The sequence below is a fragment of the Aethina tumida genome, chromosome 3 (genome assembly GCF_024364675.1).
Source record: "Aethina tumida isolate Nest 87 chromosome 3, icAetTumi1.1, whole genome shotgun sequence".
Taxonomy (NCBI): Eukaryota; Metazoa; Arthropoda; class Insecta; order Coleoptera; family Nitidulidae; genus Aethina; species Aethina tumida.
Window position 1 is genome coordinate 20,218,207 of NC_065437.1, and position 15,618 is coordinate 20,233,824.

Sequence of the window (15,618 nt, forward strand, 5' to 3'; positions counted from 1 at the left end):
TCACAATCTATCACCAACTTTTATTCAGTGCTGTAATGTGTTTTTTTAAATCGGCTGTCAACAATTTTGATAACTGATTCCCCCCAAGAAAGTGAATTGTAATATATAAGTGTATACAGGTGCGATCTATTTCAATCGGTGCTTCCCCGAACAGTAACGATAAGGTTATATGTCAGTCGATTCGAACTGACGTGGCGTTTAACTGGCTTGTCCTCGTACTCGACCATTTCACGTAGTGCTTTAGTCCGACGTTTGAATTTTTTACAAAGATGGAGGAGTTTACGCCTAGGAATTATCAAAATCAATTAATGGAAATTGCCTTAAAACGCAATACAATTATATACTTACCGACAGGTACTGGCAAAACGTATATTGCCTTAATGACTTTTAAGGAAATGAGTGAGCCTTTATACAGGTATGTAATATTGCACAATTTTAATTTTTATTGCTATATTAATAAGTAATAAATAAAGTCAAGTAATTTATAAATTGAAATAAAAATATGAAAATCTTCATTTGTTATCTCAATATATGTATCATTTTTTATTCTTTGTTATGTAGGTTTATTTAATTCATATTCACTTGCACAACACAAAGTACATCATTTACTACATTTAAACAAAACAATTGAATATTTTCATTTCAAAAAAATCATCTTTACTTTTATGCTCTTTTCGGCTCATCAAATTTTGTGTTTAAATTTATTGTTTATTTACTCACATAAATATATATATATATTACAGAAAATATAGTGAAGGTGGTAAGATTAGTATAATGCTTGTAAACACAGTTGCATTAGTGGAACAGCACAGTAAATATTTTGAAAATCATACATCGTTCAGTGTGGCAACTTATACAGGAGATATGAATGTTGATAATTGGGATAAGGAGAAATGGTTGATGGAATTCAATAAATACAATGTTCTTATAATGACATGTCAAATTTTAAAGAATATATCAGAAGCAAATTTTATAGGTATTTATTTTCATGTGAACTTTGACGTCCACATTGGAAGTACTAGCATTATTTTTATCCATTGGTATTAAAACGATTATAATTTTAGATTTAAATAAAGTGAACCTACTGATATTTGATGAATGCCATCATGGTGTGCAAAATCAGCCTATGCGACAAATTATGAAGCAATTTGAAAATTTGAGAGATCCTCCTAGGGTATTGGGATTAACTGCCACATTACTTAATGGCAACTGCAAACCACACAAAGTGATGGATGAAGTTAGAGCCCTTGAAACTACATATCATGGGAAAGTGGCCACATTAAACAGTTTACAGGATGTTGTTGGGTATGTTAAAGTATTCAGAGAAAAATATCTATATACTTCTAAAATAGCAATGGAAAATTTTTCAAATTTTCAATTGTAAGAATTTGTCAAACAACAATTGTACTTAGTTGAAATGTAAATTTATGTAATTAGTGTATTTTATTCTTGTCTTCAAGGTATTCAACAAATCCACATGAACGTATCATGACATTTGGCACCTATAAACCTTCAGATGTAGATTTGATGGTTATAAATGAATTAAAAAAGGTTGTTGATGTATTAAATCAAATTAAATTTGACAATAAACCTGATAAAATTCTCCAATTAAAACGTATATGTGAAGATACATCTGATCTGAAAAAACTGAAAAATCTGATGGAAGACTGTATATTGCAAATCCAAATGTTTGGAACTTTTGGAGGATGCTTAACTGTAGTTAGTTATATTATTCAGATAGAAAGAATAAGACGTCATTGCATAGACATTGAAATGGCTCACATATTAACATATTGCATTGCTGCACTTTCACTGGGAAAAAAATACTTTACCATGGAATTAAATAAATACTCTGGAATAGATCGAATTATTAAAAATTCATCCCCCAAAGTTATAGCTTTGCTAAAGGTTTTTGAAACCTTTCGTAGAGAATCAAATGAGGAACTATGTGCTATTGTTTTCGTAGAACGGAGATTTACCGCAAAAATAGTACACCACGTAATAAGTGCTGTCGCAGAAATTGATCCAAATTTTGAAGTAAAGTCAAATTTTATGGTGGGCCTTCAGCATAATCCATATTCATGCACCAGAGAGGGTTTATTTATAAGTAAGAAGAACAAACAAGTGATTGATAGTTTTGTTCGTAAAGAAATCAATGTAATATGTGCATCAAACGTTTTGGAAGAAGGGATAGATATACCAATGTGCACTCTGGTTGTTAAATTTGATAAATCAGTTAACTATCGTTCGTATATACAATCCAAAGGTAGAGCTAGACATAAATCTAGTATGTACTTCATTCTCGTCGAAAAAGAGCCAGAGGTATTAAATAAATATAAGCAGAAACTTATTGAATTTCGCGAGGTGGAAAATATTTTGAATGACGTAAGTGTTTTTAGGAGACTAATGAAAATTTAAATTTAAGTGATTTAAACTATTTGTTTGATAACAGTAATCAGACCAGTAAATTAAATTAATTTCATATTTCAGTATTTGATTGGTAAAAATGAGGAAAGACCAGAACCAACCAAGTCTGAATTAAGAAATATGTATGACAGCCAGTTACCACCATATTATGTTGATGGCCCTGATTCCGCTAATGTGAATATGTCTTCTGCTATTGCACTTCTCTGTAGATATTGTCAATCGCTTCCATGCGATGGGTATACCACCCATGCTCCTGATTGGTACGTAGAAGAATCTGTGACGAAGCAATTCAGAGTACATATTTTGATGCCCACTTGCTGTCCACTTGTTGATTCCATTCAGGTTTGTAAAGTACAATTATTTATAATTCGGGATTATTTATAAGAAAACAAATTGGAATTATTACTTTTCTACACGACCATTTCCGCTTTAACATTATTAAGAAATTGTTATCAATTCATCTTTTTATTCAAGACTATGATAAGTAATGTGAAATTAATATTTATTAAATAATAAATATTTTAGGGAGATTGGATGCATAATGTAACTGATGCAAAGCGTGCAGCTGCATTGAAAACTTGCATTTTACTGCATAAGTTGGGCGAATTGGATGATAATTTAATCCCCAAAAAATGTGAGATTGTAGAAGAGGATGTCCAATTTCTTTTTACTCATTATCCTCCTGTAAATGAACCAATGGCGGGTACGCATGCTAATAGGAGAATGCATAATAAAAAGGTGAGTAAAGTATCTTTTTATTGTAAATGTGTATCCATAACAATAAATACACTTTATTTTAGATTCCTTATGCGCTTAAAGCTTCATTAAATTTGCATGGTCAAGAAATGTACCTACATATTATATATTTAGAGCCGACTTTTGAGCGCCGAGAATTCATAAATTTAGCTACAGTGCAGGATATGTACAGTTCTGATACCTGTTATGGAATATTAAGTCCACACCCATTTCCAGTATTATGTGGTTTCCCAACTTTTGTCACTTTAGGTTGCGTAAATGTGAATATAATGGTTAATCAAGGACTTGTTAATTTATCTGCTGAAGATATATCAGACGTTAAACATTTTCACTTTATCGTATTTAACGATATTCTTCGTGTAGTGAAGTTATTTTTAATGTTTGATTCGAGCGGAGATGCTGGAACTTTACTAGTAGTTCCTGTTAATAAATTAACCAAGACTATTGACTTTAATATACTGAGAAAACGATACACGATTAAACAAAGGCACCAAGAACTTTCAGCTGAAGAGAAAATAAATTTGGTAGTTACACAAGACACTTACCTTAGGAAAATTGTCAGCCCAAGTTACCGAGGACAAACTGTAAGTGTTCTAAATATCTATCTTTACTGTTTTATATATATATTTAATATAGCGTTTTGATGTATGAATTGTTAGAAATGTGACGAATCAAGGTGTCAATAAGTTAGCACTTGAAATGTTTCTTAGGTTTACTGCAATGTAGTACTATAAAACGGTTCATTTGTGTAAAATAAAATTACATCATTTTGACCAATGACTGTGGATATATGCTTCAGGCATTCACACATGTGTCATATACTTTGAATAGATTAACCTGTTCATATGTACAATTAGAAGTTTTTAGGCGATGCTGTATTTGAATTTTTGATCACTTGTCACATTTACGACACTTGGGATCGATTTTTGTTATATTTTTGACTATTACAAATGTGCTAACTTTTGGACTCCTCATTCTAAGTTCAATAATTACTAGATGATTAATACACCAAATTTATTTAAAACCTATTCACTTTTTAGACCTATATTGTAACTGAAGTGACCTTTAATAAAACACCTTTAAGTGAATTCCCGGATAATACTTACGAAAATTTTGCGGAATATTACAAAGACAAACATTCTATACATATACTCAATAAAGATCAGCCATTATTGTATGTAAAAGCCTTGTCTGATCGTTTAAATTTGATACAACCCAGAGGCCACGGAAAACAGAAACGTAAACATGAAGAGTCTGATGAATATTTGGTGCCGGAATTGCTAGTTAAGCAAGATTTTCCAGCCGATTTATGGATTCAAGCTAGTTTCCTACCAACAGTTTTAACCAGAGTTATATTTCTTCTGCAAGTTGAAGAATTGCGGAAAAGTATTGTTGAAGAAACTGGAATTGGTAAACTTCAAGTGGATACATGGAAGCCATTAGTGGTGGACGAGTATGTTATAAATAATGGATCAAAAGTTAGACCAAATGCCGAACCAAAAGAGAATTTAGATTTACAAATAATAAATGAACAAGGCTATCAAAATTTAATTACTACGATTTATAATAAGGACTTCGCCGAAAGGAAAATTGAATCTGAATTTCCCTGGAAGAACATTGATGAACCAAAAGATCTGGAACGTGAATTAAACGTTACTCTTATGGATATTGAATATTATGAGAATTTTATTTCAAAACAAATAACTGCGGAAGAGCGAACACTGAAAAATAAAATATTTGAAACGAAAAGATTTCCAGCAATAACTTACGAAAAAAATTTCAAAGAGCATGAAATTCGATTCTTAAAAATACCCTTTAGGAAACGAGGTCCAGAACTGCGCGATTTATACAAAGCTCTTACCACAATAAAATCGAACGACATCGTCAATTTAGAAAGATTAGAAACTTTGGGAGACTCGTTTTTGAAACTTATTTCAACGCTTTATATTTCCATGAGATTCCCAAAGTTCAATGAAGGTGAATCCACCACTTTAAAAGGCAGAATGGTCAGTAACAAAAATCTATATTATTTGGCAGTAAAGAAAGATTTGGGCGGTATAATGCGCGTTTCTGATCTGTCTCCACGAGAAGATTGGGTTCCACCCTGTTTTTCACCGCCAAAGGCCGTAATGGAACAAATTTTAAACAAATCAAAATCTCTGAACGGACTCTTCCGAATAAAATTAAGTAGACAGGAGCAGGAAACGGGAATTTTAAGCGGAAGTAATTTGAATGAGTTTGAATGTTCTGAATATGAGGCAAGTAATGTTGATGATGTATCAGCATCCAGTGCAGAATTTCTTAATCAACAATACATTGGCGACAAAAATGTCTCTGACGTGGTGGAGTCGATAATAGGCTTGTTCTTAGAATGTGAAGGATTTGCAGGTTTGTTTGTATAAATTGGATTAGGGTTTAATTTTAATTATATGTTTTTAATAGGCGCAGTAAAAATTGTGGAATGGTTTGGTATAATCCCAAAATCAGAGAATTTGATGAAGCTGATAGCAGAACCACCACCGTGTCCATTCCTGAAACCATCCGAAAAAGATATGACCAAATTCAAGTTCATGTTGCCAGACTGGAGACGCATTCAACAACGAATTAACTATGAATTTAAAGACTGTGGATATATGCTTCAGGCATTCACACATGCGTCATATACTTTGAATAGATTAACCTGTTCATATGAAAAATTAGAATTTTTGGGCGATGCTGTACTTGATTTTTTGATTACTTGTCACATTTACGATACTTGCGGAAATTTAAATCCAGGTGAACTGACAGATTTGCGTTCGGCACTAGTAAATAACAACACATTTGCCAGTTTGGCTGTTAGATTGGGTTTACACAAATCGCTGTTGATGATCAATGCACAGTTACAGAAGCAGATTGATAAATTTGCGAAGTATTTGGAATCTAAAAATTATGAGATAGATGATGAGGTAATCATACTATTAGATGAAGATGACATGCAAATTGCTGAGTGTGTAGATGTACCTAAGGTAATACTGAATAATTACACATACACTTATGATCTAACAAGTCAATTTTTGATTACAGATGTTGGGTGATGTTTTTGAGGCTTTGGCTGGTGCAATTTATTTAGACAGCAATAAAAATTTGGACACTGTTTGGAGAGTGTTTTACAAAATAATGCATAAGGAAATTGAAACATTCAGTAAAAATGTACCAAAGAATGTCATCAGAAAATTATATGAAAGTGAAGGATTGTATCCTAAATTCAGGTGTGTTATAAAATAATGAATTTACGTATATGTGAATGTTTTATAATATTTACTGTTTTTAGCGAGACCACTTCAATAAGTGGAAATAAGTGCTTGATTGGACTTTCTTATATGCACAGTGGAAGATCTCAAGTAGTTTATGGTTATGGTTCAAATAAAGCAATGGCCAAAAAAGCTGCTGCTAAAATAGCTCTACGTTCTTTAAATTTATCAAAATAATATTCCAAATGTTTTTTATGTTATTAATATTTTAGTCACTGTTAATATGTTAGATTAGTTTATAACAGAAGTATATATTATATTTTATATAAGAAACAGAAAATTGTATTAGAATTTATGTGATTATGGTAAATATATCACTTATTTACAAATCTTATATTTTATTAAGTGGAGTCTTCGCCGGATGCCGTTTAGTCTTGTAACTACGTCTACATGATTCGTTTTAAATTAGTCAGTATTCTCGTACGATACTTGTGGATTGGTAGAGAAGATATATGATACTTAATACATTCAGTTCAGGTAATATAATGTAAATGAAATAAATCTAATGAGAAATTAAGACTGCAGAAAGGACACACTAGTTTAAACCATCTTTTGTATTGAGAGAAGTTGACTATCAGTTTATGATGTATTTTATAATAAAATTCGGCAAAATAAGAATTACTATGCTTTTAAAGAACATTGTTTTTTATTTTTTTAACAGTTATGGGAAACTATGTATCCTTATTATAATATTAATTGATGAATAAAAAAATGTTGTTTATTGAATATATATAATTTAAAAAAAGTACACTATCAATAAAATTACTGAAGTTTCCTTTTTTTTAAAGATGGTTTTGTAAAAACTTGTTTAGTGCCACCTGCTTGACTGGAATGGAATTTTACATTTTGTGCTGTTTCATTAGACCATGGACTATCAAACTGAGTTGTATCTTGATCAACCAGATGAGTGTATTTTGTTCTCCCCGACCGACCAAAGTTCTTCACCTGCATAACTTTAGGAAGAATAGTTTTGTCGAAGTGATCTTCCAATGTTGCCTGAGCAAAGTCCTGTTTGTAAATGTCTTCCTCCTTGTCAAGATAGAAAGCACCTCTGTGATAATACTTTTGTAAGAATTTGTACTTTCCTTTTGCAGCTTTGTTAGTAATGACCTTTGGATTAAGACGCAACTGTAATCTTCTTTCTTCTTCAGTCATATTTCTTAATCTCTCAATTTCTAATTTTTCTTTCTCTATTGCTTCTCTTTCCTCCCTATCTCGCTTTATTCTTTTTAATTCACGAAGTTTCCAGGCTTCATATTCAACTTCATCATTTTCATCATCTGTACAAATATCATTAATATGTGGTTCATTTTTATCTTTTGCAATGGCTTGTTGTTCTTTTCTGATGGTCTCTTCTACTAATCTTAACGTTTGACGTCTTCTTTCTTCTGCATTTCTTTGAGCTTCCACTTCTAGTTGTTTCTGTTTTTGTGCTTCTTTCTCTTTCTCCAGTATTGTAATTCTGTCACGTTTACGAACAAATATTGGCTTTAATCTAGGACCTGTAAAAATAATTTGATATATTATTTTTAAATATAGTTTCTTAAATATGAAATTTTAAATAAATAAACAAAAAACATACCTGTCTCTTCTTCTGAATCTGTATATTCTTCATATTCAGCTGATTCATCTGAATCTGATTCAGACTTTTCATCTTCTTTTACAAGAAATTCATCATCTTGTTTGGTCAACATTCGCTTCCTTAACATCTCTCTTCTTTTCTCAATTTCTTCATCACTTAACTCAACTTCTGATTCATCATCATCAGGTCCAGCTTCAAGAGTGTGTTTATGTTCTAGAAATAATATACATATAAATTACTAAGGTTTGAATGAATAGTGGTTTTACATACCTGGTAAATTTATTTCTTCTTCCTCTGGTTGTTCTTCATCAGATGATTCCATAACTTCTGGTTCCAATATATGCCTGCGCCTCTCTGGCCTTACTTCAGTATTAACTTCAGCAATTTTTAAACGTCGTAACCTAGGATCATTCAACTCATCTTCACTTTTCACTGGCTCTGGCGATGGAGGTTGTGGCTGATTTCGTTTTTCCAAAAAATCATCATCATCACTCTCGCTGTCCGATCGTAATTCCTGGGCATAATCTGGTCGTTTACCGGAGACATATCTGTGCACTTTAACTTTTTGCATAGACAACTCTCCTACAATATAAAACAATTATTGTTTGATCATATTCATTAAAAAGGAGACTGTTTTACGTACCCTTTTCATTTCTAACAGGCACTGCACCTGCCGTACTTTGAATCGCATAACTTAACGTAGGATTCATCATGTTTAACTGTGTTTAATAATCTTCTATATATTGTAAAGTTTAATATTCCTTTAAACAAACAACTGAGAAGAATATAAGGTTAAGGTTTTGTTATGACATTTGACATTTTTCTGACCAACGTAAGAAAATGAAAATTAATTTACAAATTATAAAATTTATTTATTAATTATTATTTATTTTAAATAAAGCAATAAGTAGTTTTATCTTACAAAAAAATAAATTTGAATCAAGTGTAAATGTAAATATCAAACTGTAGATTTTCTTTGAGGAACAGTGATGCCAACTGTAGGTAATCGTTTATATTCATAGGTTTGTTTTGCATAGTTGGATGTACTGAGAGTGGAACACCTGTTGAGTTGAATTAGTTAGGAGCGCAAACGTGAAAGAAGAAGCGGTCAAGCTTCGGTTTGTGATTGTTACGTGTTTTGTGAAAAATTCAATATTTTAGTTATATCGTCGGTGTAATTTGTGTTTTTGACTACTTAGTTTTAAGTGAGGGTGAACATTTCCTTGGATTAATAAGACGAAAATTATACAAGCAGGTAGGAAATTATGATAATGTCTGGTAAAGTACTGTTTATCTTGAGGACCTGGAGATTTGTGCAATAATTAACTGCGCTTGAAGCACGTATATGCACAACGTCGGGAATTTAAGTGGAAGTAGTGTTGAACGTTTATTATTTTATTAATTATTTTAATTAATAAACACTAATTACATCCAAATATAATTGTGTGATAAATGTAAAAAATGTATATATCAATAAACAATTATTGTCAACACACATTATAAACAATATAGGCGCGGCAAATTCTTGTTTCATACATTGGGGCTAGTCGTTTAAGTTTCAGCCAATATGAAATTCATACCGCATAATGGTATTATAATATTATGCAAAGATCCCGACAATCAAGGACATGGACCTCGTGTTAAAATATCGCCAAAAGTTCTTTTGCTTTGCAGACAAGTGACGTCAGAACGGAGTGTGGGTCATCGACATCGATTGTGCCCTGCTTTTCACTGCAAAATTTAATTTTCTTGTTTTTATTCAATTTGCCATTTTGTTGGACCTTCATTTTCCAAAAACGGTATTAGTATCCGCGATTAGCATTTTCGACAGTAATTTATGTCTTGAATAAATTTAAATATGTAATGTATAAGAGAAATTTGAATACAAATTTGAAATAGGTCTGTTGATTTTTACTGCATGTAGGTTATCCAGCCAAGGTTAACAGGATGACAATTATGATATCCGATTGGATATTTTCTAGAGCGCTAAGCAAAGTACCTAATTCCTCGGGGAGTGTTTGATATAAGTAACTATGCTTACGTGTGGCGATAAACTAATGCACTTATTTTAAGTTTTATTATATAACTCGAAATTATAACAATAATGTAAAATGATAACGTAAACAAATTTTATTTAATGTATAATTGTAATAGATAGAATTTTGATAGTGTTAATTTTAATGTCTATTAAAAATTTGAAAAACATTTCCCTCCAAAAATCACCGCTATTACAATTCAGTTATAAATTCAAAGTATACAGATAATTTTGTAATTAAAATACCTTCCAGAATACTTTAAGGGACGGTAAAAGGGATTTACTACCTGTGAAATGTGGACCTTTATAATTATACCTGAATGGCTTTTGGAGGGACAGGTATACAGAGATATTTTATATATTGTAGCAAATAATACATTTTATAAAAGCACATTTTATTAACTCAAACCACATTTTATTTTCTCTTTGGAAAAGAAAAATATCGTTCTTGCATTTAAAATTAGTATGTTTTATATGCGCAGCTTTCCTTCTTTTAACTATGTATTTCAGTAGTGCTATTTGAATAATAATTATTAGTGGCATTCCAATATTCTAATTAAGTCTAGACCAATAAGTTTGTTGATTTTTTGTCTAAATTTACAGTGGTGGCCAGAGAAATAGCACAACATTTAAAATCAAACATTTTAAGGAAGGATTTAATTCAAATTTTGTCCAGCCAGTATAAAAAATATATTTTGATATTCTATACTCTTTTTTCTTTTTTCTTTTTTGCTACATATCCTACAAATATCGAGGATATTAATTTAAACACATATATTAGTCTGTTTTTGTTGGCCAAAGAAATGTCACATTTAAATGTATTTATGTTTTGTATATTTATTAAACAATACTCTTAATAGTTAGCCTTTGTTTTTAGAAAGATTTATATTATTTTATTAAATAAATTCATTTTCAGTGATAAGAAAATAATAACTAACATGAAACATCAAGGCGTAAATATTGTTGATATCAACAGCATTTACGAACGATAATTTACCAATTTACATTTTTTATGCATGATAATGATACGAAGCATAAATCCATAGGTGTTCAAAGTTGATTAAAAGATAATCACTATGAGATTCACGATTGGGCAGTTTAAAGTATGTGACACGACATGTAATCTCGATTAAAAGTCCAAAAGGCATCAAATTGAGATGAATTGTAGTTCTTAATTGAAGAGCAGTGAAATTTCATTTCATTGAATCTTTAAATCACCGTTTACAGGTTGTTATAATTAACAAAGTGTGCCCAATAAAATATTAACAATGTTTAAAATGTAAAAAAATTTAACAATGTGCATAAATTATTTAACAAATATATACAATAGTTTTCAAAAGTGTAGTATTTTTGTTTAAACAACATGTATGCTCAATTTACGTAACAACAAGATTAAATTTTGTGATGCTATTTAACGCATATAAATCAAATTATCTCATTGCATTGTACATTTTTGATCTACTGATCCATTTCTGAACAAAACATCGCCGCATATAGCGAAGCTGATAGTAGAATTTTCGGACCATCAATGCTGATATCGGTTGGACCCAAACGTTAATCAATGAATATGATATGTAAACCAAAATGTGTTTAAACCAAACAATGTTCGCTTTGTAGTAAACTACTTAGCATAACAATTTCTGCCGCAGTCAACCTTGAATTTGCGAATATTCGTCTGACTTTTGAAATATGTTTTTGACTCTTTAACCTTTTCCACACCGTCCTCCACACATTTACATCGAAGCATGTTTTCAGAGATTCATCAGTGGCTAAGTGAAAGTTTTCTAAAAATATCGACACATGCAAATGCATATGCAAATGTTTTTTTGTATTAGTCGTATTATAATTTATTATATATTCATTTATATTATATAATTGATTAACATTTATATTATAATTATATTTTCGTTGTTAGTAGTGTACAAAAAAGTTGCCAGAATGTTAATAGGAAAACAAATAAATTTCAAATTTTTCAACAAAATATCTAAAGCTGTTGGCCTCGTTATGTTTGTTAGAACAATGTTATCAATGTGCATTTCTTAAATACACTTAAATTAATTAAACAAGAGAATTTGTTGTTACATTTATATAATCGTGACTTATATTTAATATTTATTATAGGCATTTTTATTGTATAATACCAATATGTTATTTTTGATATTATTTTTCCTTGTAGATATGTGAAGATAAAAATATTATTTCAACAATAAAAAAATAACAAATATATTTCTAAACACATTTTCCTCTATAGTATCTAAAGGCACCGATTGTATTATGTTGTATTTTGTAAGTATACTTAATTAAACAGGAATCTTTAAGTTTCGTGTTATTCATTAAAATGAACGAGACTCTTGTTCAGGTCAAAATTAAACTGTATAGTTAAGCGAGTCCGGATCCTTAATAATAAGCAGTTAAAAGTGGTCCAACGAAACGTAATCGTGAGACTCGTCATTGTCGAACTTGTTTTCGCCAAAAATAACGTTAACAGTTCGGACAGTTTGTTCCTGCCGATTGTTCGTTTCTACTTCTGCGAATATGACCTCAAGATAATACTTATGATAATGATAGGGTACATGGAGTTAATTTCCTAGCCTTTCAATTAAATATACCAACCTATATCAATTTTTTAACTTAGCCTTGGTGTCTTGTACGATGGTGTTACGCGAATTTTTCCGTTTAAAGTAAAAATATCATTAGTTTTAATTGTGACTTTTACTAATTAAGACATATGTGAATGTATTTAATATTAATTATAGCTTCAGGCTGTTCATTTTGATACGATAACCTTTTGCAAAAATAAATCTGTATGATAAATACATACGTATACGTCTAAGAAAACTCGACGTTGGTGGACTTCAAACAGTTCAACGACATTTATTTGTATATGTTTATGTAATTGTTTGTAATTATTCCTTTCATGACTGTTATTGACAATTGACATTGCGTGCATATGTTGCCAGTTTTATGCAAATTGTCGGATGATCTAAAAGATGCAAAAAGCAATTATATCGAAACATATGCATTAACTGCTGAAGGCGCTATGCAAAATTAATAAGAATAACTTGGCGTCTTTTTAATTTAGTTTTAGTAAAATTATTTAAATATATATTACTCGATGCTGTTTTCTTTAATTACAAACATTTTGAGTTATAATAAACGAGTTAAAATTAACTATACTATACTAGTTTACACAAAAATTAATTACGTGGAAATAATTTTTTCTATGCTTAAATTTTACTAAAATTGTTTTATAAGTTAACTCCAGTTTGAAATGTGGCCAAGTCATATTTTTGAAAATTGGAGTGTTTGGTGGAATATCTTTAGTAGAGAAACGATAGAGTTCCTTAACTGAAGTAAGCAAATAGTTCGGATGAGTATATGAAAAAAAGTAATTAATTTGTTTAATTTTCCATTTGTTCTCACTTTCTAGTCTGAAAAATCACAGAAAACAGATTAGAATGCTTCCTTTATTTGATTGTATAGAGATCTAAAGAGACCTCTATTATGGCAATGGACATTAGTCCTGTACATCACGTAACATAAATTAATGTAACTGAAACTATATCAAACAAAAAGAAACACAGTTTTTTTAGACCTCAATTTTTCCTTATTTTTTAACATTATCATGAAATAGCTATTATTTTTCAAAGTACGTTTTTGTGTCATTACTTTTCAATAAACCATATCAATTTGGTCAGTAAGAAAATAATTCGATTTAATAGTATGGAAATATAATGTTGCTAACTCAGCTCTTATCAGAGCAAGAAAAATTATGTCCAATCCTCTCCATCTGATATATCAGGATTATTAAAAGAGAACATACTAGGTGATTATTGTACAGAAAAAAATCGGCATGAATCAATGAATTTAACCGATTTTATCCTGTAAAATTTTAAACTAAAAATAAACTAAGAAAAATGTAAAAGACGAAAGAATAAACGTTTTGTCGATAATTAAAGAAAAAATAGAACAAATTTACATTTTTACAGACTAATGTGATATGAATAGTACAGGAAATGCTATTTTAATTTTTAAATTTGTGCTTCGAAGAGTTCTTTTGAAATTCGTTAAACTGGTGTTATTATCTAAGAAATGCACTTAATAATACCAGTGCATTGGAATTGTGAGTAAATATTAGATACTTTTACTTTTCTAATGTTATTATAGTAACCTGATTCAATAAAATGTACGCTTTGAAATGTTGAATAGTTAAGTTAATAAGCACTCGGCATGTTTACCTTGAAAATCGTATTGTTAATTTCATTTCCTTTTAGATTTGTTTATGGCCGTCCATCAGAGAGATTGAGTAAATTGAACTGAAATTCACTAAAAATTACGGTGTATTTCCTGTATAACTGTTCCCGCTTTGTTCCCAATGACTTGCAGATGTGTATCGAGAATTGCATTGAAACGTATTCGTCGAAATAAAAAAATTATCATGCTCAATTATCATGTATCAATCATTACACATCTATATCTATATTTTATCTTGTTTGGCTCTTATAATTTAGGCAAGTAAACCTCTTGATGTCGCCAACAATTTTTAGTGCTGTTATCATATTTACAATAAAATAAAATCTCATTGCTGCATTCCGATAGTCTGATGCCACTTATAAGTAAGTAGGCCAAATATCTGATGAATTTGTTGCTATTCGTGAAACTACGTATAAGGAGTTGATTTATTGTACTGCCAACAAAGTCGCTACAAGTTCTCAGAGAAACTGATTTATAGTAACTGCATAAGATTTAAGAACAAGACGTTTCTACAGAAGTATTCTTTTATTAACAGTTTCGGTTGAATTTTTTAACAGTTTGTAGCATAAACAAGAGTGGCCTCATTCATTTTTACTATAAAAAACTTTGGTAATTTTTTTACGTTTTGAATTCATGACACTAGTAAATTTACCACAACTTAGACACGTTCTTGTTTAGTTTGTTGGTCAACAAACGACGGAATTAATAAGGCTCAGCACAACTTGCTTGCTGAGTTATAAAAAATTTAATTTAAATCACATTCGCAATGTTGTTCATTGATTTCTTTAGCACACGTACCATAACTCTGATCGTAAAATGAAATATTGTGCGGTTGAAATAAACTTTCTTCATTCGAGTTGACTTCATTGAAAACGTTCTTAAGAATATGAACTAAAGTAGAACGTGATTTATGTTAACTTCTTTATCGAGTTGACGATTGTGACCGACGGTGACATTTGTGCATAAATAAGTATAAATGCGGTCGCTTACAATATGACAGATCCAGTAAATAGATACAACTGTATTTATTTATGATGCAATTTAATTGTAAATCATAATTAATGTAAGAGAAATGTCATTAACACCATCCGGTATCCAGAGGGGAAATTGGAAACTTTTCCCTCATGGATCATTTACATTTTATTTTCTATTGTACGGTTTTACTGTGACAGTACGGCATGTAATAAACTCACCAGAGCAATGAAACAAGTCCATGAATTATTTAAAATTAGGAACGATTGTTTTTGATGAAAAATCAATTCATTAGCTGTACG

General features: G+C 30.4%; 3 protein-coding genes across 4 annotated transcripts in view; 2 read left to right on the forward strand and 1 right to left on the reverse strand.

Moving 5' to 3' along the window:
- Nucleotides 1-269: 269 nt before the first annotated feature.
- LOC109603419 (endoribonuclease Dicer-like) lies at nucleotides 270-6,802 on the forward strand. The gene is made up of 11 exons (XM_020019918.2): nucleotides 270-415; nucleotides 744-976; nucleotides 1,065-1,305; nucleotides 1,461-2,385; nucleotides 2,491-2,769; nucleotides 2,953-3,165; nucleotides 3,228-3,767; nucleotides 4,224-5,571; nucleotides 5,626-6,188; nucleotides 6,247-6,431; nucleotides 6,494-6,802. The coding sequence occupies exons 1-11, from the start codon at nucleotides 270-272 to the stop codon at nucleotides 6,648-6,650; spliced, it is 4,830 nt and encodes a 1,609-aa protein (XP_019875477.2). The 3' UTR covers nucleotides 6,651-6,802.
- A 371-nt stretch (nucleotides 6,803-7,173) lies between these two features.
- LOC109603422 (microfibrillar-associated protein 1) lies at nucleotides 7,174-8,869 on the reverse strand. The gene is made up of 4 exons (XM_020019921.2): nucleotides 8,699-8,869; nucleotides 8,326-8,637; nucleotides 8,056-8,268; nucleotides 7,174-7,975 (listed from the first exon to the last, which is right to left on the reverse strand). Exons 1-4 carry the CDS (start codon nucleotides 8,766-8,768, stop codon nucleotides 7,236-7,238), a joined length of 1,335 nt encoding a protein of 444 aa, XP_019875480.2. The 5' UTR covers nucleotides 8,769-8,869; the 3' UTR covers nucleotides 7,174-7,235.
- A 286-nt stretch (nucleotides 8,870-9,155) lies between these two features.
- The window catches only part of LOC109601834 (spectrin beta chain, non-erythrocytic 1), a 37,614-nt gene continuing 31,151 nt past the window's right edge, over nucleotides 9,156-15,618 (forward strand). For both annotated transcript variants that reach the window (XM_049965750.1, XM_049965751.1), the window contains exon 1: nucleotides 9,156-9,310. The gene's annotated coding sequence lies outside the window, so the exon portion shown is untranslated. The remainder of the gene's footprint in view (nucleotides 9,311-15,618) is intronic.